The sequence below is a fragment of the Camelus bactrianus genome, chromosome 11, assembly GCF_048773025.1.
Source record: "Camelus bactrianus isolate YW-2024 breed Bactrian camel chromosome 11, ASM4877302v1, whole genome shotgun sequence".
NCBI lineage: Eukaryota > Metazoa > Chordata > Mammalia > Artiodactyla > Camelidae > Camelus > Camelus bactrianus.
In genome coordinates, this window is record NC_133549.1 from 40,134,080 (window position 1) to 40,159,117 (window position 25,038).

Genomic DNA, 25,038 nt, shown 5'->3' on the forward strand with positions numbered 1-25,038 from the left:
ATGGCTGCTTGATACTCATGGTCCTGAGGGTGGGGTAGCTGGCTTCCCCCTCCCCTACCAGCAGTAGTTCCAAAATGCCACAGGGACTCTGGGCTCACTCAGTTTCTGAAATAGCTTCCTCTCTCCTCCCAGGGTGATTCTCAGGGCCCCCAGACAGGAGAGGAGCCAGGGGCCCACTGGGGGTATTATTCTTTTTTCCTCAGGCCTCCATGGAAGTAGCCCCAGCAGGAGGACCAATTACCCACAGGGGTGGGATAAGTGATGCCATATTCCCAGGGTGGGCTAAGCCCCTGGCCCTCAGTGGCTCTAGCCAGCTTTCCCCTCCCTATCTTTGCTCTCCTGCCCACCCAACACCCTAGCAGTTCACCCCCTACACCCCTTCCTCTCTTGCAGGCCTGTCTGAAGAGCATGCTGCCCCCTCACTCCCCGCCTGGCCTGGCCATCCCTGCCCCCCCAGCCTGACCCCCGGCCCCAGCATGGCCCAGGGTGCCATGCGCTTCTGCTCGGAGGGCGACTGTGCCATCTCCCCACCACGATGTCCACGCCGCTGGCTCCCCGAAGGCCCGGTGCCCCAGAGCCCCCCAGCCAGCATGTATGGCAGCACAGGCTCCCTGCTAAGGCGGGTAGCAGGTCCAGGTCCCCGAAGCCGGGAATTTGGACGTGTGACAGCACCCTGTACCCCCCTGCGTGGTCCCCCATCACCTCGTGTTGCTCCCTCACCCTGGGCACCCTCCTCCCCTACTGGGCAGCCCCCACCAGGGACCCGGAGCTCCGTGGTCATATTCCGCTTTGTGGAGAAGGCCAGCGTGAGGCCACTAAATGGGCTACCTGCTCCCGGAGGCTTGAGTCGGAGCTGGGACCTGGGTGGGGTCTCTCCTCCCAGGCCCACCCCAGTCCTTGGGCCTGGCTCCAACCGGAAGTTGCGGCTGGAAGCATCCACATCAGATCCACTCCCAGCAGGAGGAGGCTCAGCTCTACCTGGCAGCCAGGGCCTTTTACATGGGCCACCAGCTCAACCTCAGGTTGGAGCAGATGGTCTTTACTCCTCTCTCCCCAATGGGCTGGGGGGGCCCTCTGAGCACCTGGCCACATTATTCCGAGGACCTGCTAACACTGGACTCCTGAACCAGGTATGTGACCTCCCTTGGGCTCCCTCAAAATCCAGAGTCCCAGCAAAGGCCAAGGCTTGTTCCCTTGGTGGTCTTGAGCCTGTTGGCTCTCTGAATCCTTCAATTTGTCCTAAATCTGTCTCTTTCTTGTCCTCTGTTTGTCCCTATGTCTCTGCACTTTCACCTCTGTTCCTGTATATTTTTCTTTCTGTGTTTCTGTGCCATGTTCTTGTGTCTTTATGTCTGGCTTTATCTCTGGATGCCTGTATCTATGTCTTCCTCTTTGGCTTAGGGGGACACCTGGTCCTCACCTCGGGAAGTCTCCTCTCATGCCCAGAGAATTGCTCGAGCCAAATGGGAATTCTTCTATGGCTCTTTGGACCCCCCCAGCTCAGGTAAGGCCTGGGACTGAGGCAAGGGGAACAGGACAGGGCCTTCTCCACAGCAGCCAAGGTATGGTAGGGAGCCTTCCTTTAAGCCTCCCCCAGTCCTTTCCTGGGCTTCTGAGTCAGCTAATGCCTCTCTAGGTCTCACTATTTCCATCTGTGTTATGATGGGGGTTGGGGGATGGCAGCTAGGTTGGGCACCTGGAGGAAGGTGGGTGGTAGGGAGAGGGGATGGCAGGAAATCTTGATTTCTTTAGGTCATTCCTTGAAGTAGAAAAGAGGCTAATCTCCCTCAGGCCCCTCAAAGCTGTTTGACAAGAACTTTTTTCCTTTTTTGAGGGGAGGAGGAGGTAATTAGGTTAATTTATATTATTATTATTATTATTATTATTATTATTATTATTATTATTATTATTATTATTATTATTATCATCATCATCATTATTATCATTATTATTATCATTATTATTAACCAGGGATTGAACCCAGGACCTTGTGCATGCTAAGCACTGCCCTCTATCACTGAGCTATACCCTCCCCACTGTTTGACAAGAACTTGATTAGAAATGAGCTCCACTGGCACCAGGAATAAGCTGAATTTGTGGCATGAGGAATGGTGGCTAGACAGTAAAAGAACTTCCTGCCAACATGAGGCAGCAGAGGAAAGTTCCTTCCAGGAAGAGAATCAGGACAGGGAGTTGACCTGAATAACCTCCTGATTAGGATGCCTGTGCACACTGCAGGTGCTAAGCCCCCAGAGCAGGCCCCCCCATCTCCACTTGGGGTGGGCTCAGGGCAGGACTCTGGGGTAGCTGTGGGGCGAGCAGCCAAGTACTCCGAGACGGACCTGGACACGGTGCCCCTGAGGTGCTACCGAGAGACCGACATCGATGAGGTGCTGGCTGAGCGGGAGGAGGCTGACTCGGCCATCGAGAGTCAGCCCAGCTCTGAGGGCCTGCCTGGCACTGCCCTTCCACCTGCCCCACATCCCAGCCCATGCCTTGGCCCTCGTCCTAGCCTGGGCAGTGGCAATGAGGATGAGGATGAGGCAGGTGGGGAAGAGGATGTGGACGACGAGGTGTTTGAGGCCTCAGAGGGGGCCCGGTGAGTGGGGAAGTGGGAGAAGAAAGAGACTTGTGCCTTCCCACTGGCCCAGAGCCAGAGCTGGGCTCAAAGGGACTGGAATAGAGACAAGGGTGGGGCTGGGTGTGTTAGGACCAAGCTGGTGGTGCTGACAGGGCAGTGTAGTAGGAGTCTCTAAACACAGAGGCCTGAGGTCTGGCAGAATGTTGGGGATGTGGGGTAGGAGAGCCATCAGCAAGAACCCAGGAGGGGAGGGACAGCCAGGATAGAGAAGGAAAGGGGTTCTAGTAAAGAACAGAGGGCAGAGTGAGAGGCCAGGGGCCAGGATCAAGCCTGGGGTCATGGAAGCATCAATCCAGATCCTGGATCCTGGTGGGAGAGCGGGGAGTGTAGGGGCTTTCCTCTGTCTCACACCCCTTTGCAGCTTGGAGCCTCATCTTCTTTTCCTAAGATGTTGCCAGAAATAGAAATGGGATGGCAGGAGGGGAGAAGATCAGAGAGAAGGAGGAGAAAGGGAGATTAGCAGTCAGTGAGAAAGGAAGGGGATTGGGTGCTGGGGATGGGTAGGGCTGGGGTGCTCCAAGGGCACTGAATAGTTTGATGAACCTGTGGTGGGGACCCCTTACCCAGGTGGCTTTTTTAGGGGGCTGGGGGACCTGTGAAAAGGGGCTGATAATCCCCTTCACAGAGTCAGTATGAAAGTTTAGTGAAATGCTACCTGAGAGCTGTCCTCTAGGTCCCTGATCAGACATTCTCCCTGCCCCTGCAGGCCAGGCACCCGAATGCCTCACTCTGGGCCTCTCAAGTCTCCTTTGCCCTTTCTACCTGGGACCAGTCCCTCAGCTGATGGGCCCGACTCTTTCAGTTGTGTGTTTGAAGCCATCTTGGAGTCACACCGGGCCAAGGGCACCTCCTACACCAGCCTCGCCTCGCTGGAGGCCCTGGCCTCACCTGGCCCAACCCAGAGCCCCTTCTTCACGTTTGAGCTGCCTCCCCAACCTCCTGCCCCGAGGCCTGACCCACCTGCTCCTGCCCCACTTGCCCCTCTTGAACCAGATTCTGGTACTAGCTCTGCTGCTGATGGGCCTTGGACACAGAGAAGGGAAGAAGAGGAGGCAGAGGCTGGAGCCAAGCAGGCCCCAAGGAGGGAGCCCCCTAGTCCTTGCCACTCAGAGGACAGCTTTGGGCTAGGGGCAGCACCCCTGGGCAGGTGAGTGATTCTTTGGTTCCTCAGACCTGAGGACCCTGGGGCTCCAGGAACAGCTGCTCCAAGGGACAGAGCCCAAATGTGAAGATGTAGTTTATATTCCTGACCCTTGATAGGGGTGGTTAGAGGATACAGATGTGTTTTTCCATTTGCAGGACTATTTCTATTGGCTGTGAGTGGAAGCCCTTCACAGCCTGCCCCCTTGGTCTGAGATCCATTAACTTGAGAAACCACGATTCAGGACTGAAGAGTCCATAAAGAACACCCTCCTTTTTCTCCAGAAGGGCCCTTCCTCCCCAGACAGAGCCTCTAACCTGCTTAGAATTCTTCTGGCCTTACTCCCACCCAGCCTAAAGGTTTTTCCGAAAGATGCAGTCACCAGCTTCTTCTATCGCCTTCCTCCCATGTCGCAACCCCATCCCCCTCCAATCGGGAGTCTCTCACCCTTCTCCAGGAAGTCCTTTCACCAGTCTAACCTTTCTGCTCTCCCCTCTGCCAACTACCCTATCAGTCACTGAAGCCATGGAAACAGGAGGGGGTGGCCAGGGAAACGGGGTTGCCTAGCAACCAGGAGTTTCCGGCCTCTGTCACTGGGGTGACAGGTGGCTTTGCGAGTAGAGCAGCTGGGATGGGAAGGGAAGGGAGGAAGAGACAGGGGTTGAGGGGTGCACTCTGATCCCCAATCCCCTCTATCCCAGACCCTGCTTCTTTGTGGGTGGAAGAGAAGGACCAAGGAGGAGGCTCCTTTCTCTAAAAGGCAGGAAGAGGAAAGAGATAGGAGCAGGAAAGTGCCCTTGCTCCCCTCACATCTTTGTTTGAGCCTCCACTGTTCCTTTCTAGCATTCTACCTATCCTATCTTTGCCCGTATTCTCAGAGACAGAGAACTATTTTCTGAGTAGGGCCAGTGTGGGGATGGGGAAATCTAAGTCTAATAGCAAACTTAGGGAGCTTTAGGGAAGCAGCCAGAACTTCCACAGCAGCAAGATGGATGTGGGTTAGATTTGAGGCAGGACTTCCTCAGATATGGTAATGATACAGTAGGCTGACGGAAGGAACCTGTATCATATCCTTCTCTGGAGAAAAGAAAAATGCCTTCCCCATGTTCCAATCTCCCCTTCTCTATCTACTGGGTCTGGAGGCAAAAGAAGGATATGGATGGCCCCCGAGGCCTTGCCCCACCACTGAGCTGGTATTCTACCCTGGCAGTGAACCACCCCTGAGCCAGCTGGTGTCCGACTCAGACTCAGAGCTGGACAGCACAGAGCGGCTGGCCCTGGGAAGCACAGACACCTTGTCCAATGGGCAGAAAGCAGACCTGGAGGCTGCGCAGCGCCTAGCTAAGAGGCTCTACCGACTAGATGGCTTCAGGAAGGCGGATGTGGCCCGGCACCTGGGCAAGAAGTAAAGGCACTGGGCTGGGATTGAGAATAGGGGGAGAGGGGTTGCATCCTGTGGGCAGCACCTCCACATCCCCTCTGTCTAATGCCCCCAGGTCTCTAGGTAACCCCCACCTGGCCCCTTGACACTTCCCCTTGAGACTCCACCTGTCTCTCTGCCCTGCCCACAGCAATGACTTCAGCAAACTTGTGGCTGGCGAGTACCTCAAGTTCTTTGTCTTCACGGGCATGACTCTGGACCAAGCTCTCAGGTGGGTGTCTAGCCCTTTGAGGGCAGCCCCCACTCTCCAGGCCTGGTGTACAGGGCCTTAGTTATGCCTCCTCTGAGCCCCTGTGCCTCCCCTAAACTGCCTGGAAGTCACCCTTCCCCAGATGGCTGGGCATGGCCAGGAGCCATGTCCCCTCTTCCCCCTCCCCAGGGTGTTTCTGAAGGAGCTGGCCTTAATGGGTGAGACTCAGGAACGGGAGCGCGTGCTGGCCCACTTCTCCCAGAGATACTTCCAGTGCAATCCCGGAGCCCTTTCTTCAGAGGGTGAGGAGGCCGGGGCAGGGCTTTCCCAGCTGCTCACTGAGGCAGATCAGCATTGCATCTGTGCATAGCAGCATAAGAGTGTGTGCAGGAGTGCATGAATGAATGAGTTTGTAGGCATGAGAGCATGCATGTAGGCAGTACTAGCATGGCTGCACAGATATGGAACTGTGCATGCAAACAGGCATAGTGCTAAGATCTAGCATGTGTTGTGAAGAGACAGGTGCAAGTGTGTTTGCATGCCATTGTTCACATACATGTGCAAGACAGTGCTTGGCTTGAGTAGGGATTCTATTTGGTCCGCACAGCTATATGGGGCCTACTTGCTTGTGTTTAATGCACAGACACAGAGGCATGTGGGTGTTGGGGGCACGTAGTGGGCAGTCCAGGACATTAGGGAGCTAGGCAGGGTGACCTGAGAAGGAGAAGTCCCTTCTGAGGGATCAGCTGAAAGAGAGAGGTCTTTGCTTAGGACAGATTGGCTAATGGGGTTCAGGACTTACAAAAGTGTGGTTGTGGGCCAAAGAGGGTCTTGAAAGAGGGCAGGGAATGAACCAGAAGGTTGGGGAAAATAGCTGTGGGAAGAGTCCTTGGGAGGTGGTCAAGGCTGAATGTCAACTCTCCTCTAGACGGTGCGCACACGCTGACCTGTGCCCTAATGCTACTCAACACGGATCTCCATGGCCACGTGAGTAGGGGGCTGGTGGGAGGGAGCCCAGAAAACGACCCGTCCAGAAACTTCAAGGCCTGGGAGGCCAAGGACCACGCCCCCCCCCCCCCAAGCTCACAGGCCTCTGTGCCCTTCCTTAGAACATTGGGAAGCGCATGACCTGTGGAGACTTCATTGGGAACCTGGAGGGCCTCAACGAAGGCGGCGACTTCCCCAGAGAGCTGCTAAAGGTGGGGGCGGGGCAGGGAAGACGTTGCGGGAGGGGAGGGGCAGGGGATCGGCCTCCGAGGGAGGTGATATGAGGGGCCTCTCAGCTCCCAGCTGCTGTTGTGGGAGCCCAGGCTCCCATGACTCAGCCTGGGGACCGCCCCCTCCCCCAGCCCCCACAAGGCAGGCTCTCTCAGAACATGCGCACTCGTAGTCCCGGCGCGCTCAGCGGGGGAGGGGAGACTGCTCTCGAAAACACATGATTAGGTGGCCCTGGACCTTGCTTTTGCCTTCACTGTTGCCCGTACTCCAGTGTTCACTGAGGATGGGACGGGGTCCCTGTGGGGAGGAGGTGGGACGGGGACAGCTTCCCTCCTCCCACTCCAGCCCCACCCCAGGGTGTACAGCCACAAAGGCCTTCCTGGTACTGCTGCACTGAAGGGACCCGGAGGTAGAGGTGCCTGAGAGGGACAAAGGCTTTTCCAACGTCTTGAAGCGAGTTAGCGCCAAGCTGGGACTAGATAGCGCGCTTCAGACTCAGTGGGCAGGCGCCAGAACCTGAGTGGTTAGCTACACTAGAGCTGGTAGGGATAGGAGGAGGAGGGGGCGTCCTGGACCGTGGCTTCACTTATTTCCCAGATCCCCAGATCGGGTGCTGTTTTATCTGGGAGGCCTGCACTCACTTGAACCCCCAGAGTTGACAAAGGTTTCTCCGGACCATCACATACATGTGACTGCAAAGGAGTGTCCTGGGGCTTGCTGTAAGCTTGGGTGTGTTGAGCTTTTGACTTTGGGAATATATCTGAGTGGGGCCGTCCATCGTGAGCTTGGGGGGGCGTGGTCAATTAGTTGGGGTGTATGTTGAGTTAAACTGTATATGTATGATTTAGGGTGCCGGTGAGTCAAAGGGGTTTGTCTGACTTGGGGTGTATTTGTGCTTTAGGGCTTATGATTTAGAGTGTGCGTCTGAGTTGAGGTGTAGGTTGGGTGTTTGTGTGTGTTGGGGTGTATATCTACGAATTGGCAATCTGGTTTATGACATCTGTCCATGAGTAGGGAATGTATGTTTGTGAGTTAAACACTAAAATTAGAGGTGTACCTCTGATTTTGTAGTGTCTGTGAGATGGGATGAATGTGAACTGATGCATCTGGTTAGTTGAAGTGTATGTAAAGTGCTGTGTGTGAACGTGAGTTGGGGTAAACACACAGATAGCTTTTAAGTATAGCGGGTCAGTGAGTTGGATGATTCCACGGCTACCTCCATCTCGCGCCCGCCGCTGTCTTTTGCCTCTTGGCCTCTCTGGGCTCTGTTAAAAAAAAAAAAAAAAAAAAAAAAAAAAAAAAAAAAAAAGGCCTGCGGGAGGCGTTCCGACCTCTTCCCTCACATCCCACAACCCCGACGAGCCAGGAGAGGGCTCCAGACCCTGCAGAGGCAACCACCTTCACAGCCCCAGGCCTAGGCCCTCCCAGCGCAACCTCCCAGCACCCCAAGAGAAGGCCACCGGCCGCCAAGTGCCCCCGCGTCTCCCCGGCGCCTCCCTGTGGCGCCGCGCGGAGGGCCCTCCTCTCGGTCGGACGCCTCCATTTTGCGCCGTCCCCGCCCCCAGCCCTCGCCCTCCCCTCCCCGTCGGCAGCCCCCTCCCGTTCTCGCGGAGCTGCAGAGCAGACCGCGCCGCCGCTGCCGCACGCTCCGTGCGTCGGTGGGAGCCGAGCCTGGCCGGGCTCCGGCCGGGCCGCTCGCGCCGGCTGTCGGGGGAGCCGTCCGCGGGCCGTCCGGACCGTCCGGGCCGAGGGCAGGCGAGGGCATGGCCGGGAGCCGCGGTGCGCCGGCCGGGCCAGCATGATCGGTGTCAACAGCATCCACAGCAGCGCCGGGCGGCTGCGCTCGCGCTCGCTGTGCTCCGTGCGCTACGGGCGCACCCACCGCGGCGCGGAGACCCTGTGCTACGGCTGGCCGCAGCGCTCGCGCAGTCTCAAGCCCGTGCTCTACACCGATCTGGTGGTCAGCCGCCTGCAGAGCCGCAAGAAGAAAAAGGCGGTGAGGGCGTTGGGGCCGCGGCCCACGCCAGGCTGGGGGGCCTCCGAGGCGGGTTGCTGAGGGCCGCGCGGCTGAGGGGGCGGCTTGAGGGAGGCTCGAGGGAGGCACCGAATGTGGCACTAGCCGAGGGGGCCTCGGTGGGGCTGAGTGCGGAGCCCGGCAGGGACAGAACCCATGGGTAGCCAGGGATGGTCACGAACTGGAGGGGGAAGGGCACAGACCCTCGGATCAAGTTGGGGATCTCAGACCAAAGGGTCTTTGGGTCTTCTAGATGAGAACGTGAGATGGCGCTCACCCCTGGGATTTAGGACTTTTCGAAGGAAGACATGGTTGTGGGCCAAAGGAGGTCCCGAGAGAGGGGGCAGGGGATGAACTGGAAGGCTGGAGACAAGGAACGCAGGTTGGATTTCCGTGGCCACTTCAGGGTCCTCGCCAGAGTTGGAGAGCTGGGGTTTAGGGCCCGAGCTATGCTGAGTTTGGGCGGGGTTTGTGCTGGGAGGGCTTTGTGCATCAGCCTGGGTTGTGCTTGGGGGTAGAGGTTGTGGGGTGTACCCACCCCTAGACAGAGTGTGCACCCGTGGGATGCTTGGCTGGCCTTGTGGCTGGGCATGGCAGTGGACAGTGAAAGAGTCAGACTGTGGTGTGTGGGGAGCAGGGAAGGGAGGAGGCTGTGTCCCATCATGGAGAAGGCACCAACGTCACCACTGCACCCAGCTCACACGCAGGCAGCATCACACGCCACACGCTTAGCCCAACAGGCACATGCTGGAGACACACCCACTCACAGACAGGCTGCTAGAAGCGCCCCCACAGTGGGAGGCGCTGGTATAGACCCATGTCGCAGGTTACTCCCAAGAAGAGGGGTCTCCTATGCCACTCCTGGAACCCATCCTCTCCTCTGACCACCCCAAGGCCCCCACAGGTCCCTCAGGGCAACTGCAGGGAGTGGGGGAAGTCACTGGTTCAAGAGCTCACAGCAAGTTTGGGATGTGCAGGGTTTGGAAGCTAAAACTACTGCCTGTTAGAATAATATCCATGCCCCAGTAATATGAGTATGGGCGTGGGCAGGGGGTTAGACCACCCTGGCATTTGGCTTGGTGGGGCTGTCTGGGTTGGGGGAAGCTCTCAGCTTGCCCTGGGGTTGGGAGCCTTGAGAGTGTGTTCTCTCTTAGCCAAGGAAGGAGGTAACAGGGTGAGTCCCTGTTCCTTGGCCTCATTTCTCCATGTACTCTGGGTTTATCCTATGGAAATAGGCCAAAATACATGACTGGGGAAAGGAGAGCTTCTTAGGCTGCTCTTTTCCATTCCCTCTAGGGCTGTGCTTCTCCCACCCAGGATCTGAACAGGAGGACCCTTAACAATAACAACAACAGTAAAGATAATAGTAGCAGCTGCTATTTATTGTGCATCAACCACGTGCCAGGATGTCCTGGACTAATTGCTTGCCCCACGTTAAATACGTGGTACTACGTTTGTTCTCCCCGTGGATTCTTGTCCAAAGTCATGCAGCCAAAGTGGCAGAGCTGGGCCTGGGTTGTAGTGCTCTGTCCAGAGCCTGTGTTCTTGGTCATTACACCCTGCTGCCCATCCCCACCCCCAGTTCTGTCTCCTCCCCCAGACTGGGAGGGAGGGCTCTGAGCTCTGGCATTGCTGCACCTATCCCAGGATTGACCCCCATCCCCTGATTTATTCCTCCCTTCCCAGGCCTTGTACAGCTCCATCAAGAATGAAAAGTTGCAGTGGGCCATGTGAGTCCTGGGGCTGTTTGGAGGGGTGGGGATGGGGCATGGGGAGGGGGCTGCTTGAAGAAGTTGAGAGCAGAGCTGGGCCCTGTGAGTCCTGGGGCTTGAGGCCAGGGTAGAGGGTGAGGCCATGAGAGGCAGAGAGGCTGCCTCACTTCCTTTTTTGGAGATGCCCGCCTGGATTTGGGGTTCTGTGTCTTGTCTCTAGCTGGGTTGTTATGACAAGCTGGGCTAGGGTAGGTAGCCGGTGTCAGCTGGCCCGGGAGGAGGGGTGCTGAAACAAAAAAGGGAGGTCCCTTGAGAACCCAAGTGGGAAAGTAGAAGTCTTGAGTTAGGGCTCTGACCAGTAGTTCAAGAGCCTCCTCTCAGGTCCTAGGGAGCCCAGAGTGTCACAGAACGAGGGACCACATTGTCTACCCTGGGTAGCCCCGATGGAAACAGACAGACTTAGAATTAAGTCTTGGAAGAGTCCAGCCTGAAGGAGGAGGTCCAGTTTTAGCCTTGGGTCCCCGAGTCCGAGGGTAGAGCCCTCATCTAAACAGTCAATAGATCATTCGTATTTGCTGGTATCTGCTAAGAGTTCAGTCACCACTCAGTTTAACTTGGAGCCCCCATTCTGCAGGAGAGAAAGCCTCAGAGGAGGCAGAGCTCAGGATTGGGGTGCAGGGGGGATCAGGGAAAGCTTCTGGGAGGATTGGATCTTGGGGCAAGCCTTGAAAGAGGGGAAGCATTTGGGGACAGAAAGTGGGAAGTTGGTATTTGGGAGGCAAATGTCTGGTGGCTGAAATAAGTGTGGGGTAGGGAGACCAAGAAGAGGCAGGCCTAACTGGAATGGAGAGTGGAAGGAGAGAGATCGTTTTGGCAGGATAGAGTATGGGCTCCATGTGGGAGGCAGTAGGGAGCTACTGCAGGTTTTTGAGTGAAGGAGTGACAAGATAGAATCAGATTCTTTAAATGATATCTGACAGAGCCTGCAGACTGGGATGTACTCGGGGACCACTAGGAAGCTCCTCTTGCCATTTAGCCAACAAGCAACGAGTAAAGGCTGGTGCTGCAAGTGGTTGAGAGGCTGAGTCAGACATGTGTCTGCCCTAGTGGAGAAGGGAGTCATGGGTGGGGGTCGGGGGAGAGTATGAGGCTGGTTACGTGTGAGGGGAGGACGGCTCTACCCTGGGGAGCTCTAATCTGGGGGCAGAAACATGCTGCCTCGAGGAGCCCTGATGTGAACGGGGAGGCACAGCTACACCCTGGGGAGAGCTGGGCTGAGGCTGCAGACATGGCTCCAGGAGCCTCAGGCTGAGAGGAACCACACCCCATGAGAGAGGCAGTCCCCTCACCCCATCTCCACGAACACTGGAGGAACTTTCCTGGGTGGCAGAGGCCAGGACTGAAGGGGGGGTTGTGGCTCCACGGCCAACCCCCTCTGAGGTGATCACACCTGCAGAGACGAGGAGGAGCTGAGACGCTCTCTGTCTGAGTTGGCCGACCCCAACCCCAAGGTCATCAAGAGGGTCAGCGGGGGCAGTGGCAGCGGCTCCAGCCCTTTCCTGGACCTGACTCCTGAGCCTGGGGCCGCAGTCTACAAGCACGGGGCCCTGGTGCGAAAGGTGCACGCAGACCCTGACTGCAGGAAGAGTACGTGGCCGGGTAGGGAGGCCTGGGGGATGGATGGGAGTGGGCCTGTCTCAGGCCCCCCTGACCCCGTCTTCCTCACCCCCCAGCACCTCGGGGCAAGCGGGGCTGGAAGAGCTTCCACGGGATCCTCAAGGGCATGATCCTCTACCTGCAGAAGGTGCGGGGCCAGCCCAAGGGGTTGGGGTGGAGCTGGCTCAGGGCAGTGGGGTTGGTTTGGCTGGGCCAGGCTGGGACTGCAGCCAGGACAAGATGGGCACCCCCGCAGGAGGAGTACCAGCCTGGGAAGGCCCTGTCGGAGGCAGAGCTTAAGAATGCCATCAGCATCCACCACGCGCTGGCCACGCGCGCCAGTGACTACAGCAAGAGGCCCCATGTCTTCTACCTGCGCACAGCTGACTGGCGGATCTTCCTCTTCCAGGCCCCGTGAGTGCCCACATCCTGCCCATCCCAGACCCCTTCACTCCGCTCCCAACTTGCTCCCCTCCCTTGTCTCTGGATTGCCTCATTGCTTCTCAGGCCACACCCCAAGCTGGGACTGGCATCCCTGGACAGGAACCCTGGGCTCAGGTCCCAGGTGGCTGTGCTGTCTCCCCAGGAGCCTGGAGCAGATGCAGTCCTGGATCACTCGCATCAATGTGGTGGCTGCCATGTTCTCTGCACCCCCTTTCCCAGCTGCTGTCAGTTCCCAGAAGAAGTTCAGCCGCCCTCTACTGCCCAGCGCGGCCACCCGCCTCTCCCAGGTAACCCTGGTTGTCCACCTGATGCCAGTGGGTTGGAGTGGGGCAGGCCTAGGCTGACCTCACTCAAAGCTGCTTCATATGATGTAGATGTCCACTGCACCAGGACACTAGCCGTGGCGGGTGAGCAGAGGCTGAAAGAGTCTCCACTTGCTAAGCAGCTAACCCAGGCATGGTGCTTTGTTCATCCAAAAGAAGGGGCACCTTTTTAAAGAACTTGCACACTGGCACTGTCTATGCCAGTGACCCTGACCATGTTCCCCTGGCCTCTAGGAGGAGCAGGTGCAGACCCACGAGGCCAAGCTGAAGGCTATGGCAAGTGAGTTGCGGGAGCACCGGGCTGCCTGCCTGGGCAAGAAGGCCCGAGGCAAGGAGGCTGAGGAGCAGCGGCAGAAGGAGGCCTACCTGGAGTTCGAGGTGAGCCTCCCAGCCCAGGCACCTCTTGTCTCCCTACACAGACTCAGATTAGTGGTTAAGGGCGTGGACTCTAAGAGTGGGACCAGCTGGGTGAGCTTGGGCAGGTTGCTTAATCCCTCTGAGCTGCAGTTTCCTCTTCTGTGGGACAGGGATAACATTCCATCGCCACTAGGGTAATACAGTGAGATGATGTCTGTTGAGTGTCCACTTTTGCCAAGTCTGGTAAAGTCTCAACAAACATCAGGTGTTACAGTTGGCAGTCTAGAGAGCCCAGAGAGGGTCACCAACCCACCCAGGGGTCATGTCACAGTCAGTCCTTGGGGGCTTTTGGGGCTTCAGAGGTCAGTAAGAACCTGGTGTCTCCTAGGCTTTTTTGGTGTCCCTCCCTAGTCCAGGTTGGGGTGGGCTGGGCAGAGAGGGGAGAGCAGGCTCATCCCTTGCCCCTCTGCCTCAGAAATCCCGCTACGGCACGTATGCAGCACTGCTTCGGGTCAAGCTGAAGGCAGGCAGTGAAGAGCTGGATGCAGTAGAGGCAGCACTGGCCCAGGCCGGGAGCACAGAGGAAGGACTTCCCCCTCCTCACTCCAGTCCCTCTCTGCAGCCCAACCCCTCCAGCCAGCCCCCGGCTCAGTGTCCTGGCTCAGAGCCTCGGGCAGGGGCAGGCAGTGGGCGGTGGAAGCCCTGAGTTGGGGATGGGAGTGTGTGGGGAGGGTGGTGCCCACTGGGCACCTGCATGCCGTGGTCCTGCCTGAGCCCGGGCCGGCCTCGGGCCACCTGTGAGGGCCCCTTGGCCCAGGGCCTGACCGCGCCGGACGCGGTGTCCGGGGCAGGGCAGGGCTAGGGCGTGGGCCTCAGGAGCCTTAGGCTAAAGGCCCCTCTGAGATCCCCTTTTTGTGATAATGTTTTGCACTTTTTCGTACAGGGGCTGGGGTGGGAGGGGCCAGGGCCCCTGGACTTTTGATGCTTTTTTTTTTCTTTTGTGGGGGAGACCTGACGTTTCTGCTTTCTGCTGAGACCACCCCCACCCCTGACACCAGCAATCCCCCTCCATCCTGGGGCCTGGCTCAGAGTCCAGGAGTTGGGGCTGAGCTGGTTTCCCTCCCTCTTCCCTGAGGACTCACCCTCTCTCTTTCCAGAGGTGGAGGAAAGGTGTCCATGCCGAGGCCCCGTGCACAGGCCAGGGGCAGCATGGTCTCGCTTTCCCTCCTTCAGTGGGTCCCGCCCTTTGTACAGCCTCCACCTCCATTAAAACTGCTCTAGACTTGCTGGCTGGGCCTCCTTCTCTCTCCAGTGACTGGCCTGAGGCCTGAGAGTAGGCATTTGGTTCCAGGGGATGAGAGTCACAACAGGAGCTGCTTTAAGTTAGAGAGGGGCCAGGCCCCCTCCTTTTCCCATGAGAATCTTTTATTTGCCCCAACTGAGGGATGGGCGTGGGGTGTTAAATAAGAACTGGAATAGGCAGGGACACTGTACAGAGGGGCCCAGAAAAAGGGCTGGTGGGTGGGCGGCATCAGTGCACCTGAGGCTGGGGGTGCCCGTGGCAGAGCCCTCCTGGTGGCTCAGGAGGTGGGCCCAGCTTCTCTGCTTCCTGTTCCACCGACTGGCTCCCATAAGCACTGTCCTCCTTCACCTCTGCTGGGGAAGTGGACATGGGGAAGGGCATAGGGAAGAATCAAGGCCTTAGGCCTCCTACCCTCCAGGCCCAGATCCACCTTCCAGGTAGGACCGGATCCCTTTACCTGTGCTGGGCAGCTTTTCTCGGGTCTCAGGACCCCTCAGCAGCCTCACTCCCTCCTCCAGGCCCATGTCAGACAGGGCATCCAGCAGGCCCGCCAAGTCCCCACCGGCCAACTGAGAAGGAAAAGAAAGGCATGAGACCTTAGTTATCATTAGGGTGTGGGGTCAGGAGCCCTGGAGCCAATGAAGCACCAGGGATCTGAGAATGGGGAAGGGAAGCTGGGGCGTGGAGCACAGGATAGGGACCGACTGACCTTGTAACTGCGCAGGAGGCTGCCGCTGGGTGAGGCTGTCTTTCGATATGTGTCCACCAGGCTGCGCAGCCCCAGCCGTTCTGCCAGCGCTGCCCAGCTGCCCTGGGCTCCTGGCCCGTCTAGCAGATGCTCCAGGTTCTGTAGGACCGTATCCTCGAGTGGCAGCTCTGGCCCTGAGGGGGACACAAACATAAACATATCAAGCACAGACACTGGGATACCACCTTTCTCCCCTGGTAACCTGACAGACAAGGCAGGCGGGGCCAATGGGGCAATTTACAGAGGACGGGGATGAGAAAGGGAGACCTCCTTCAGGGGCCCTGGAGAAGAAGAGACCTCTATAAGCAGGGGTCTGGGTTCTGGGGTCTGGCAATGGGTGGGGAGAGCTCACCTGCAGGGCTAGGTGGGGTCAGCGGGGGCGCCATGGTGTCCTGAGCAGCATTTAGCAGCAAGGTCTTCACCTGGGGAGACAGCCTCAGCCTTGACTACCCACCATTGCAGTCCTTAAGCGCAGGTACCAGATACTCAGGACCCCATCTATAAGCCCAGCTGCTCCATTCCCTGGTATTTCTATTCCCAGGCTGGCCGTACCTTGCTGCTGCGAGTGAGGTCAAGAGGTGTGTGGCCCCGGAAGCTGCCTTGGGTGTCCCTCTCAGGGCCCTCGGAATCTGAGTCACTACCAGAGGTTGGGGGCGAAGGCAGTGGGCATAGAGGCTCCTCGTTCTCTGCGTGGATGTCAGCACCTGGGAGAGGGAGGTAGTCATAGGGAGGTACAATAGGAGCCCACATTAAGGACTGCAAAGTTGGGGGACTGGGAGGCATCCCTTTTCCTTCTGCCAACCCCCATATGCCCCTGAGGGTGAGACTGACCAGCCTTCAGGAGGAGGCGGGTGAGGGTCGGGGAGCCTAATCCAGCTGCCAGGTGTAGGGGTGTGTTTCCCGCAAAGGTGCGGGCATTCACGTTGGCACGGAGCTGTGGGGTGCAAGGGGTGGTTGATCACAGCACAGACTGATTGGCTGCCCCTCACCCTACAACTTTACCATCCTTGGTCCTTCCACAACCCTTGGCCCCATGCCTTCCACAATCCTCAGTCCCACCTTGGTGACCAGATGGGTGACCAACCCCAGTTCCTCCATCTCAGTGGCTAGATGCAGGGCTGTTCTGCCCCCCTGCCGCTCTGCAGCCTCCACGTCAGCCCCGCTGTCCACCAGCAGATCCAAGCACTCGGGGCTTCGGGCACGGACCGCCAGGTGTACTGGGTACAGCCCTAGTGACACAGGATACTCAGCCTGCAGCTATGCCCCCAATGTGGTCCCTTGACCAGCTGACCTCGACACCTCATGTCCACTCTAGGCACTCACCAGTACCCTCCCTGGTCCCCACCACCCTTGCCTGCTGGACCAGATGAGGTGATGAGCTCACCTTCGAAGTCTGGCATGTGCAACAGTTGGGGCATGGTGGGAACCCCACTCTGAAGCAGGGCACGCAGCAGGTTGGGGGTGCTGGCACCTGTACGGAGCGCCAGATGCACTGCTGAATCTCCATGACGATCCAGCAGTGATGGATCTGCGCCCACTTGCAGCAGGAAGCTCACCACACTCGTCTGCCCCGTTATCACTGCCAGGTGCAGGGGCGTCTGGGGAGGCACGCAGAGTGAGCCAGGCCTGCTCCTGGCCTAGACTCACCTGACTTCTAACCCCTACCCCCCTCACCAGTAGATGCCCCTCACCTGGTGCAGGTGGTTGGTGAGGTTAACAACGCCGAGGTGTCGGGCGTGGTAGATGACGTGGGCTATCTGCTCAATGACGCTGGTTTGCCCGTGGATAATGGCCAAATGCAGCGGCCTGGGGTTGGGGAGTGAGACTCTGGCTTAGCAAGCCCAGCCACTCAGAGCATCCTCTACCCTCAAAACCCCACCACCTCCATAATCTTCCTCGCTGGGCCCTGTCCAGCCCAGACATCTCCAAGGGCATCACTGCACCTGAACTTAATCCTTCTGAGCACCTTTTGGGGTAAGTACGTGCTATTACTCTGCCCCTGTAACAGCCAACAAAACTGAAGTCTGCAGAGATTAAGTATCTTGAACAGAACTAGTGCATGGCGAGGCTGGACTTGAAACCGAGTCTGTCCAACGCCGGGGCCCTGGCTCTTTTCTTTACAGGTCCTTTTCCCGCCCCACACCCCTGTCAAGGGCGCCGAGCTCGGGACCGCACCCCCTCCCGCCCACCTACGTGTCTCCGTTCTCGTCCTGCGCCGTCAGCAGGTGGCGCTGTCCCGCCAGCAGCGCGCGCGCGTCCGCCGTGACGCCGTAGTCGAGCAAGGCTCGGGCGCTGCGCTGCGCCAGGCCGAACAGGCGCGCGTTGTATTCTTGGGCTGGAGGCGACAGGGGGCGTGGGTGTGGGCGCGGGCTAGCTACCCACTCCCAGCTTCCCGACAACCCGGATTCCCGAGGCCATACCTCGATGCAGCAGCTCTGGGGCCTGCTGTTCGCGCTGGGGGCTGCCAGAGGGGTCGCCCGGCTCTGCTGCTTCCTCCCCAGCACCCACGCTAGGCGCCCCGACGGCCATCTGCGCTCCGCCCCCGCCTCCCGGATAGCAGCCCATGGGGGCCGCACCGGACTGGTAGGGGCTATAGGCCAAGGAGGAGGGGAAAAAGCCGAGGCTGCCACCTGTGGATACAGGCAGGACTGTTGGGAGAGGGCACCAGAAGGGCTCTCCCAGATTTCTTCCCCCACAACTTTCCTCCCACTTACTCCTCTCTCCCCTCTGTCCCCCTTGCTGCCACCAGTACCCCCTCACCTCCTCCTCCAGCTCCTCCATAACCTCCAGCCGAGCCCCCAGAGCCTCCACCCATGTGGGAGCCACCCCCAAAGGGCTGGGAGAAGGTGGGCAAGGCTTTCCTCCGCTTCCGTTGCACCTCCTCTTTGTCTGGGGACAGAGGGAAATGAGATGTTAAAACCCCAACTCACCCCACCCCACTAAGACCTCCAGAGCCCGGTTCCATGTTTGGTAATGGCCTTTCCCCCAAAAGCCCTCAGGCAGTCTCCTAGGACCACCTCTTCCTGGGACCTTCCCTACTCCTGATTTGACTAATGGGTCCCCTGTTCTAGTTCTTGGGACCCTCCAACCCAGCCCCTACCCTCCAGCCCCCCTGGGATCTTCAGCCCAGCTCCACCTTCCACCAGAGGGTAATAGGTGAACTGTTTGGAGTCAGAGACATCCCCCCCACGCTTGCGTTTCAGTTGCAGGAAAACTGTTACAGGACGATCAATCTTCATTTTGTGATAGGGAGGTGTCCGGAACACAATGGCATACTGGAGGAAAGGAGGGCATAAGATGTCACTGAGGCCTTGGCCTAGTTCAGGCCCAGGCCCAGGCCCAGCCCCGGCCCTAGGATACCTGTTTATGAACATCTGTGGGAGAGAAGTCCCCAAAGGCCTGCCATCCATTCTCATCATCCTCGTAAAACCGAACCTCAATGTCATCTACAGAGAAAATTGGAAGTTTGGCCACAGCTCCTAGTAGAATCCCCAGGGCCATTTGTCCTGAGGCTGTCCGGGTCCCCAAGCTTGACACCCAATGTCCCTAGCTCCCAGCCTGGGCTCCAGCCTCACCTTTCTGCACCTTGTCACAAAGCAGATAAACCTCGTCTCCACCCCGCACGGAGCCAGCTGTCTTGTCCATTCGAGAAATTTTCAGGTTGGAGGCTCCCGGAGACTCTGTGGGGATGCGATATCAATTACTTGAGATGATGTAATAGCCGTGGTCCCAATTCTAGAGCTGGGTGCTTTGTATCATCTGAACAACCCCAAAAAGTACTGGAACTGCTAGTATCTTCATTTACTCAAGAGGAAAGCCATTGTCAGAGAGGGGAAATTACTTGGTTAAGATCAATCAGCTCATACATGGGGGAGGCCAAGTCCAAACCCAGGCCTATCTGACTTCACAGTTTGGGGTTCCCCTCCATGCTCCCTCTGGATACTCACTGCTGTCGTGGATGGGCTGGGAGATAACTGGCTTCAGGGGCAGGGAGAAGGAGCCATCGCTGGCTCGAAGGAAGGCAGAAAAGCGCAGCCGCACAATGCTCAGATCCATCACCTTCTTCAGCTCCTTGGCCTCCTGCTCCAGTTCCCGACGCTCGGCCTCTGGGCAGTGGGCATACATGTGACCCCTGGACTCCCTCTTTTCTACTCCTTCCGTGACCACCTCCCACGACTCCCTCCATCTTCCCCATACCCGTAAGGCCATGGGGCCTGGAGCGTAGTCGTTGCCTCTGAAGTTTTTGTATCATAATCTCCATCATGTTCTTCTTGGTCACATGCAGGACGCCCAGGTTGTTAAATCTGGGTGGGGGAGGGGAGGAGTCAGAGGCCTTGCAGGTAATTCTTTCCTCCTGAGGCACCCTCCCACTGCCAGGGCTCAGCTCAGCCCTACTTCCTCTAGGAAGCTTTTCTAGTTTTTACTTGGGGTGTGGGTTCTGGGGCCAACCAGAGTGTCTTCCCCTGGTCAGATGTTAAGCTCACAGAGTTGGGCTGGGGCCTAGGACTGGCAAGTGGGAGCCAAGGGTAGGGAGGGGGCACCTACTGGGCAGTCATGTCCTTGGGCCCCACAGACACCGCGCAGACCCCCAGCTCCGAGCATTGTTTGCCCACGAGGCTGTGGGCGTGAGCACGAGGCGGGTCACTGTGTGTTACCAGGTCCACCTCAATCTTGGCCGGTCCCTCATAGTTACAGATCTGTGAGAGGCAATGGCTGTCAGTAATGCCCATGGACACACTGTCCACTAGCCCACCCTCCAGCACCATCCTGGCTCACCTTGACAGTGGGATAAGTCTTCCGGCCCTTTTCGCTGGAGGCACCTGGCAGTCCTCCATGGGAAGGGCCTTCACAGCCATATCGAAATCGGAAGCCCCGCTGAAGGTGCCAAGGCAGAGTGACACTTTGACGAGGAGAGACCCCCCCCCATCCCTCAGCCAGCCACATCCCCAACCAGCAGTGACCATAATGACTGGACGTGTCTATCCTGAATCACAACCACACCACTGTGATCATCAGCAGCCACCTATCCCAACAATGAAGTGGGTCTGTGGTCAGTGACTCTCCCTGTGGCCACCCAGCTACAACTACCCAGCTTGCCCCTAAAGCTGAAGCCATCCCACAACCATCCCTTCCACTCACTCACCTGCTTAGGCTGTTCCACAATCACGAGGTAGGGGCCATCAGCTGGGGACAGAGGGGCCTTGCTGAGCCAGGACCTCTGAGCCCATTCCCAAGGCAGAGGGCACATGCTCCTACCTCCCCGCCCTCCAAGACAAGGGGAGGTCAGGGGACTTACTAACCTGTCTCTGGGGTCGGCTCCTTGGGCTCCACAATGGATGGGTTGAATTTGAAATCATCATATTCAATGATGCCATCCAGACCCTGGTTTGGAGACAGACTGGGGTGGCAGCTGATTCTGAGCCATCCCCAGAGTCCTCCACCTCTCAGCTCTCTCTAAGCTCTTAATAATCACTCCTTTTCCTCCCCAGGCCCATAAGAAACTCCTATTGGAAGCAGTTTGCAGACAGACAGACTGACTGATAGACAGGCTGCGATAACCTGAGGACATTACAGGCGTAGGGGAGTAAAGGGGATTCGGACAGATAGGCAGACAAGCAGACAGGCACAGGGGGCAGCCGGCTGGCTTTGGGGCCAGGCGGCGTGACTCACTGGGTTGTAGCAACTGTCCATGTCTCTGGGCTAGGCCCGGCTCTGTCCCGTGGCTCCGGCCGGGTTCTGTTTCCCAGAGTTTCAGGCGCCCGCCTTAGGTGGGGAGAAGTGGGAGGAAGGAGAGAGAGATCAGGACCGGAGTTCGTAGAGGGGCCCAGATTTGGGGGAGGGTCCGATCTCTTCCAGCCACCCGTCCGGGCGTGGCGGGCAAGATCCGGTGGAGGGCGAGATCCGGAGCTGGGCTGGGCCGGGGAAGGGGCAGGAAAGTTAGAACAGCTTAGGAAAGTCCCGAAAATACCAGGGGGAGGCGGGGCCGGAGGGGGCGGGCCTGGAAATGACGCCACTGGCCACGCCCCCGAGGCGGGATGGGAGATAGGTCTTTGCTGGCCTGCGGGCGTCCGCAGTGTGTGTGAAAGCAGAGGGGCAACCAGACCCCGGGAGGGCCCCGCGGGGTTTGGGGGGCGCCTCTCTCCTCCCTCCAGGGCAGGCGCCGGGGACAGGAGTGTCTTTCAAGGCTGGGGAGGCTTAGTCCGGGGCCAGGCCCGCCTTCCCCCTTCCCCTCCCCCGTCCTGGAGCAACCATGGGATTTTCTACCCCGACGGAGGCCACGGCTGATTCACCCCGGGGGCTTTTGGGGGGACATTCCTCCTGTAGGAAGTCCTCCTCCCCGAAGTCCTGTAGGTGGGGGCTCTTCCCACTGGGGGCCCCGGTGTTCTGCCTCGAGAACTGGTCTCTGGGGCCACGGGGCGGGGGTGGGGAAGGAAACATGTCTCCTCCTTGGGATGGGCTCCTCTATTCCTTTTCCCCGATACACCTCAACAGCCGTTGATTCCTACATCGCACCTGTTTGGGTACCCAGACTCCCCTCCCCAGTCCCATAGCCTCGTATAATACATGAGTGTGTCTGCACCTCAGGTATACAAGTGTGTTTCGACCCATGTGCTTGCATGTTGTGTGTGCGTGGCGTGAACATGCGTGTACAGGTGAGCGTCCTTAAACTTCTCAGTGTGGATACATGTCTGAGCATGTAGGTAAGGGCACAGGTGAACATATATTTGAGTTTGTGCGTGAATGGTGTAGGTCCAGGCATCTATGCGTGGGTGAGCGAGTCAGAGTGCACGGACGATGCTGTGCACGCACCGGCATACGTGTAGGTGTACATATGGCCCGCGTGTGTGTCTTTGTACAAGGATATCGATGTGTATCCTTGTGTTTTGTTTGTGTGTGTGCTCTCTGTGAGTGTGCAATATGCCGCTCTCCAGCCCTGGGGCTCGGTCAGCTAAGGGCCCGCCTCCCGCCCTTCCCCCCCGCCCCCCCAAGGGTCTGAACCCGGCCACTCACCGCTGCCGCGGCTCCGGCTCCAGATGCTCTCCCGGCCTGACCCACCTCGGACCGGTCGCGACACCTGTCCAGCCACTAGGACTCCAGCCGGGAAAGCCCCTTTTCCGCCCCCGGGAGGGGGGAATTCCCGTGACGTTTCCGTGCGTCACTCTCCATGCCCCTTTTCACTGGCTGAAAGTTTAACTACCGCCCTCACGCAGCCAATCGGGAGTGACTCAGGCGCGCCCCTTGGAGGGGAAATATTCGCGTAGAGCGGGAAGCCAGGCTGTGGATGACAGTCAGGTAAGAGTTCTGGCCTGGGGACCAGCTAGCTGAGGGATCCTCTGATCAAGCCGGCTCCAGTCTTCTCACCCACCCAGGCCTGTCCCAGACGGCTGGCAGCCCCCTCTGCTACTTGGCTTATGCTACACCTAATGCTTGGCCACTTTGGAAGCCGGGGAACCCCAGGGGGAAGCTGGCGGGCCCCAGCCCTGTGTTCCTCCGCCCGGAGCGGGGCCCCGGTACCGGGAAGAATTAGGGGAAGAGGAAGTTGATCTTGCAGTTAGTCCCAGAGCGCCATCTGGCGGAAGCCACAGGGAGACTCCGTAATCGTCTCTTGATCAATGTCTTAACTCAGTCTTCCCTGGAAGAGACAATCTGTACCTAACTTATTCTTAAAAATAGCAGATTAACAGCGGGCTAGACTTTCAGACCTGAACTCAGACGCTCTGCTTCGGGTAAGGGAAAATGAGGTGTTTATCTGAGAGACTCAAGCCTTGTTCATCGATCACAGAGATTTGGAATATTAGAATTGAAAAGGCATCCAAAATTAATAGTTCAGACTTCCTCTGTTGTAGGAAATTGCCCTTTGTACAATTTTCAGCGTCTGCTTCAACACTTCTAGCGACAGCAAGGTCGGTACAGAATTTCATATAGTACTGAACTCGGCGGCTGGACGTCTCTGGTTGGTAGAATTTCTCTTTAGGTGGTACCATGAGTAATCTCCATTACTGGAGGCATCCTCCCTTAGGCTCATGGTAGAACACAGGCTGTTAATTCAGACCTTTCCTGCAACTTTCCCCTGACCTTAATAACGGAATTACGAGCCTGCAGTAGCTCTGTATAAATGGAGACTATTATGGCTCTTGATTTGGGCTATTTCCTGTCACTTCCCCCTCATCTTCATCTTGCCTGCAGATGGAATGTGGCAGATACTGTGTTAAGGTACTTTAGTATATATTCTTATTCTTCCTCCCAGCAACACTAGGAGGTAAATATTACCTTTACTTTACTGATAAGAAAAATTAAGTCTCAGAGAGATGAAGTAACAACACTAAATGCACAGCTAGAAAGGAATAGAACAAGAATCAAACCCAGTCTGTTAACTCTAGGACAAAGCTCTTTACCCTAATTTTGTGTAAAACAAAGCCAGCCTTTCCAAATAACTTGTGGGCCTCCAAATAACTTGAAATCCAGGGATATTATCTACTACATCCCCCTGGTAAGTCAGATCCTTAACCCTTAAATTAAAATGGAATGAGGTTAGATTGGTATACGCCTATTTAGTGAACCTGTGCTGGTTACCATTAATCCCATTGTCCTTCAAAGTGCTGGTAAACCAACAGCTGAAATTGACACGAACTCTTCCAGTCTCCACAATGTCTCTAAAAGCACCCCTAAGGATTGATCTATTTTAGTGATAAGATTCTGAGCTGTAATTTATCTGAAGATTAAAAAAAGAAAAACTTTCATTATAGAAAATTTCAAACATATATATATAGTGGAGAAAATAGCATAATGAATCCCCACATACCCATTTGTCAGCTCCAACAAATCCCACTGTTGGCCTGGAGATTTAAACTGACTCAGAGTTTATTGTTAGTTGCTATAGCCTCACCAACTGCGCTTAAGAAACCTCTTCATTGTTTGTTCCACTAATTTCCAGTCTAATGATTATCTGTTTCTGTCCCCAGCCCTAGCACTACTGCTGGCCCAGAATGGAGTCACCATTAATTTACTCCATTCATTCACCAATAAACAGTGAGGGCCTATTCTAGAAATCAGTGTTCCTGTCTGCAGACAAAAATCGAATGAATGTATATGATATGTCAGTTGGTGATTAAGTGCTACAGAGAAAAGTAGGATAGAGAGTGATAAGGGTTTTCTGTGTAGCAGTCAGGGAAGTCTTCTCTGATGAGGTAACATTTGAAAAGTGACTTGAAATAAGTGAGGAAGTGAGTTATGTGGGTATCTGGGGGAAGAGCATCCGAGATGGAGGGACTAGCAGTGTTTGGTATATTTGAGGACCAGGTGGGAAAAAGTAAGAACTTCAGATTTTATTCTGAACCATCTGAGGGTTTTAAGTAGCTGAATGAAAATGATATGACATGTGTTAAAAGCATCCATTTGGCTGCTGTGTGCAGAGTAAGGTATAGAGAGTATGGGACTATAATGGAGGTGGGGGCAGTAGTCTAATAGGTGGTGTCTTAGACTTGGATGGTGGTGGATGAGGGTGGGAGAAGTAATCACATCCTAGACAGATTTGAAAATCAGAAGCAGTGAGCCTTGCTGAGGGATTGGACATGGGAATGTGAAAGGGCAGGTGGGGGAGGGGATTGGTACAAGAACCTGAAGAAATGGAGTTGTCATTTACTGATATGGGGCAGACAGAGGAGAGGATTTGTTGGGGGGTAATCAAGAATTTTTCCTCTTAAATTTGTTATATTTGAGAGCCTATGACGCATGCAAGTGGAGATGATGAGGGGTAGTTGTACTTAAAGTCAGTGTAATGGATGGTATTTAAAGTTTAGACAGTGGACATCACCCCGTGATTGTGGAGAAAGGAATTGACCAGCACTGA

General features: G+C 56.7%; 2 protein-coding genes across 4 annotated transcripts; one reads left to right on the top strand and one right to left on the bottom strand.

Annotated features, from left to right (window-relative positions):
* Nucleotides 1–461: 461 nt before the first annotated feature.
* PSD (pleckstrin and Sec7 domain containing) lies at nucleotides 462–14,424 on the top strand. The gene is made up of 16 exons (XM_010970990.2): nucleotides 462–1,130; nucleotides 1,402–1,504; nucleotides 2,239–2,599; nucleotides 3,348–3,788; nucleotides 4,993–5,187; nucleotides 5,354–5,434; nucleotides 5,603–5,715; nucleotides 6,342–6,400; nucleotides 6,523–6,612; nucleotides 10,332–10,375; nucleotides 11,814–12,004; nucleotides 12,091–12,161; nucleotides 12,270–12,427; nucleotides 12,600–12,744; nucleotides 13,015–13,158; nucleotides 13,613–14,424. The coding sequence occupies exons 1-16, from the start codon at nucleotides 477–479 to the stop codon at nucleotides 13,841–13,843; spliced, it is 3,081 nt and encodes a 1,026-aa protein (XP_010969292.1). The 5' UTR covers nucleotides 462–476; the 3' UTR covers nucleotides 13,844–14,424.
* Nucleotides 14,425–14,514: 90 nt separating this feature from the next.
* NFKB2 (nuclear factor kappa B subunit 2) lies at nucleotides 14,515–22,608 on the bottom strand. Of its 3 annotated transcripts, XM_074373716.1 has the most exons (23): nucleotides 22,200–22,608; nucleotides 20,859–20,951; nucleotides 20,489–20,570; nucleotides 20,332–20,372; nucleotides 19,965–20,063; nucleotides 19,734–19,885; nucleotides 19,386–19,492; nucleotides 19,136–19,294; nucleotides 18,764–18,868; nucleotides 18,549–18,634; nucleotides 18,325–18,463; nucleotides 17,949–18,077; nucleotides 17,609–17,818; nucleotides 17,382–17,523; nucleotides 16,880–16,994; nucleotides 16,573–16,786; nucleotides 16,248–16,417; nucleotides 16,020–16,122; nucleotides 15,741–15,892; nucleotides 15,541–15,610; nucleotides 15,150–15,322; nucleotides 14,898–15,009; nucleotides 14,515–14,793 (listed from the first exon to the last, which is right to left on the bottom strand). In XM_074373716.1, exons 2-23 carry the CDS (start codon nucleotides 20,877–20,879, stop codon nucleotides 14,669–14,671), a joined length of 2,706 nt encoding a protein of 901 aa, XP_074229817.1. In that variant the 5' UTR covers nucleotides 20,880–20,951; nucleotides 22,200–22,608; the 3' UTR covers nucleotides 14,515–14,668. The 3 variants fall into 3 exon arrangements, with proteins under 3 accessions (XP_074229817.1, XP_010969297.2, XP_074229818.1); XM_010970995.3 differs by lacking the exon at nucleotides 22,200–22,608 and having other exon boundaries at nucleotides 14,515–14,790; nucleotides 20,859–21,152; XM_074373717.1 differs by lacking the exons at nucleotides 19,734–19,885; nucleotides 19,965–20,063; nucleotides 20,859–20,951; nucleotides 22,200–22,608 and having other exon boundaries at nucleotides 20,489–20,552.
* Between the last annotated feature and the right edge of the window lie 2,430 nt (nucleotides 22,609–25,038).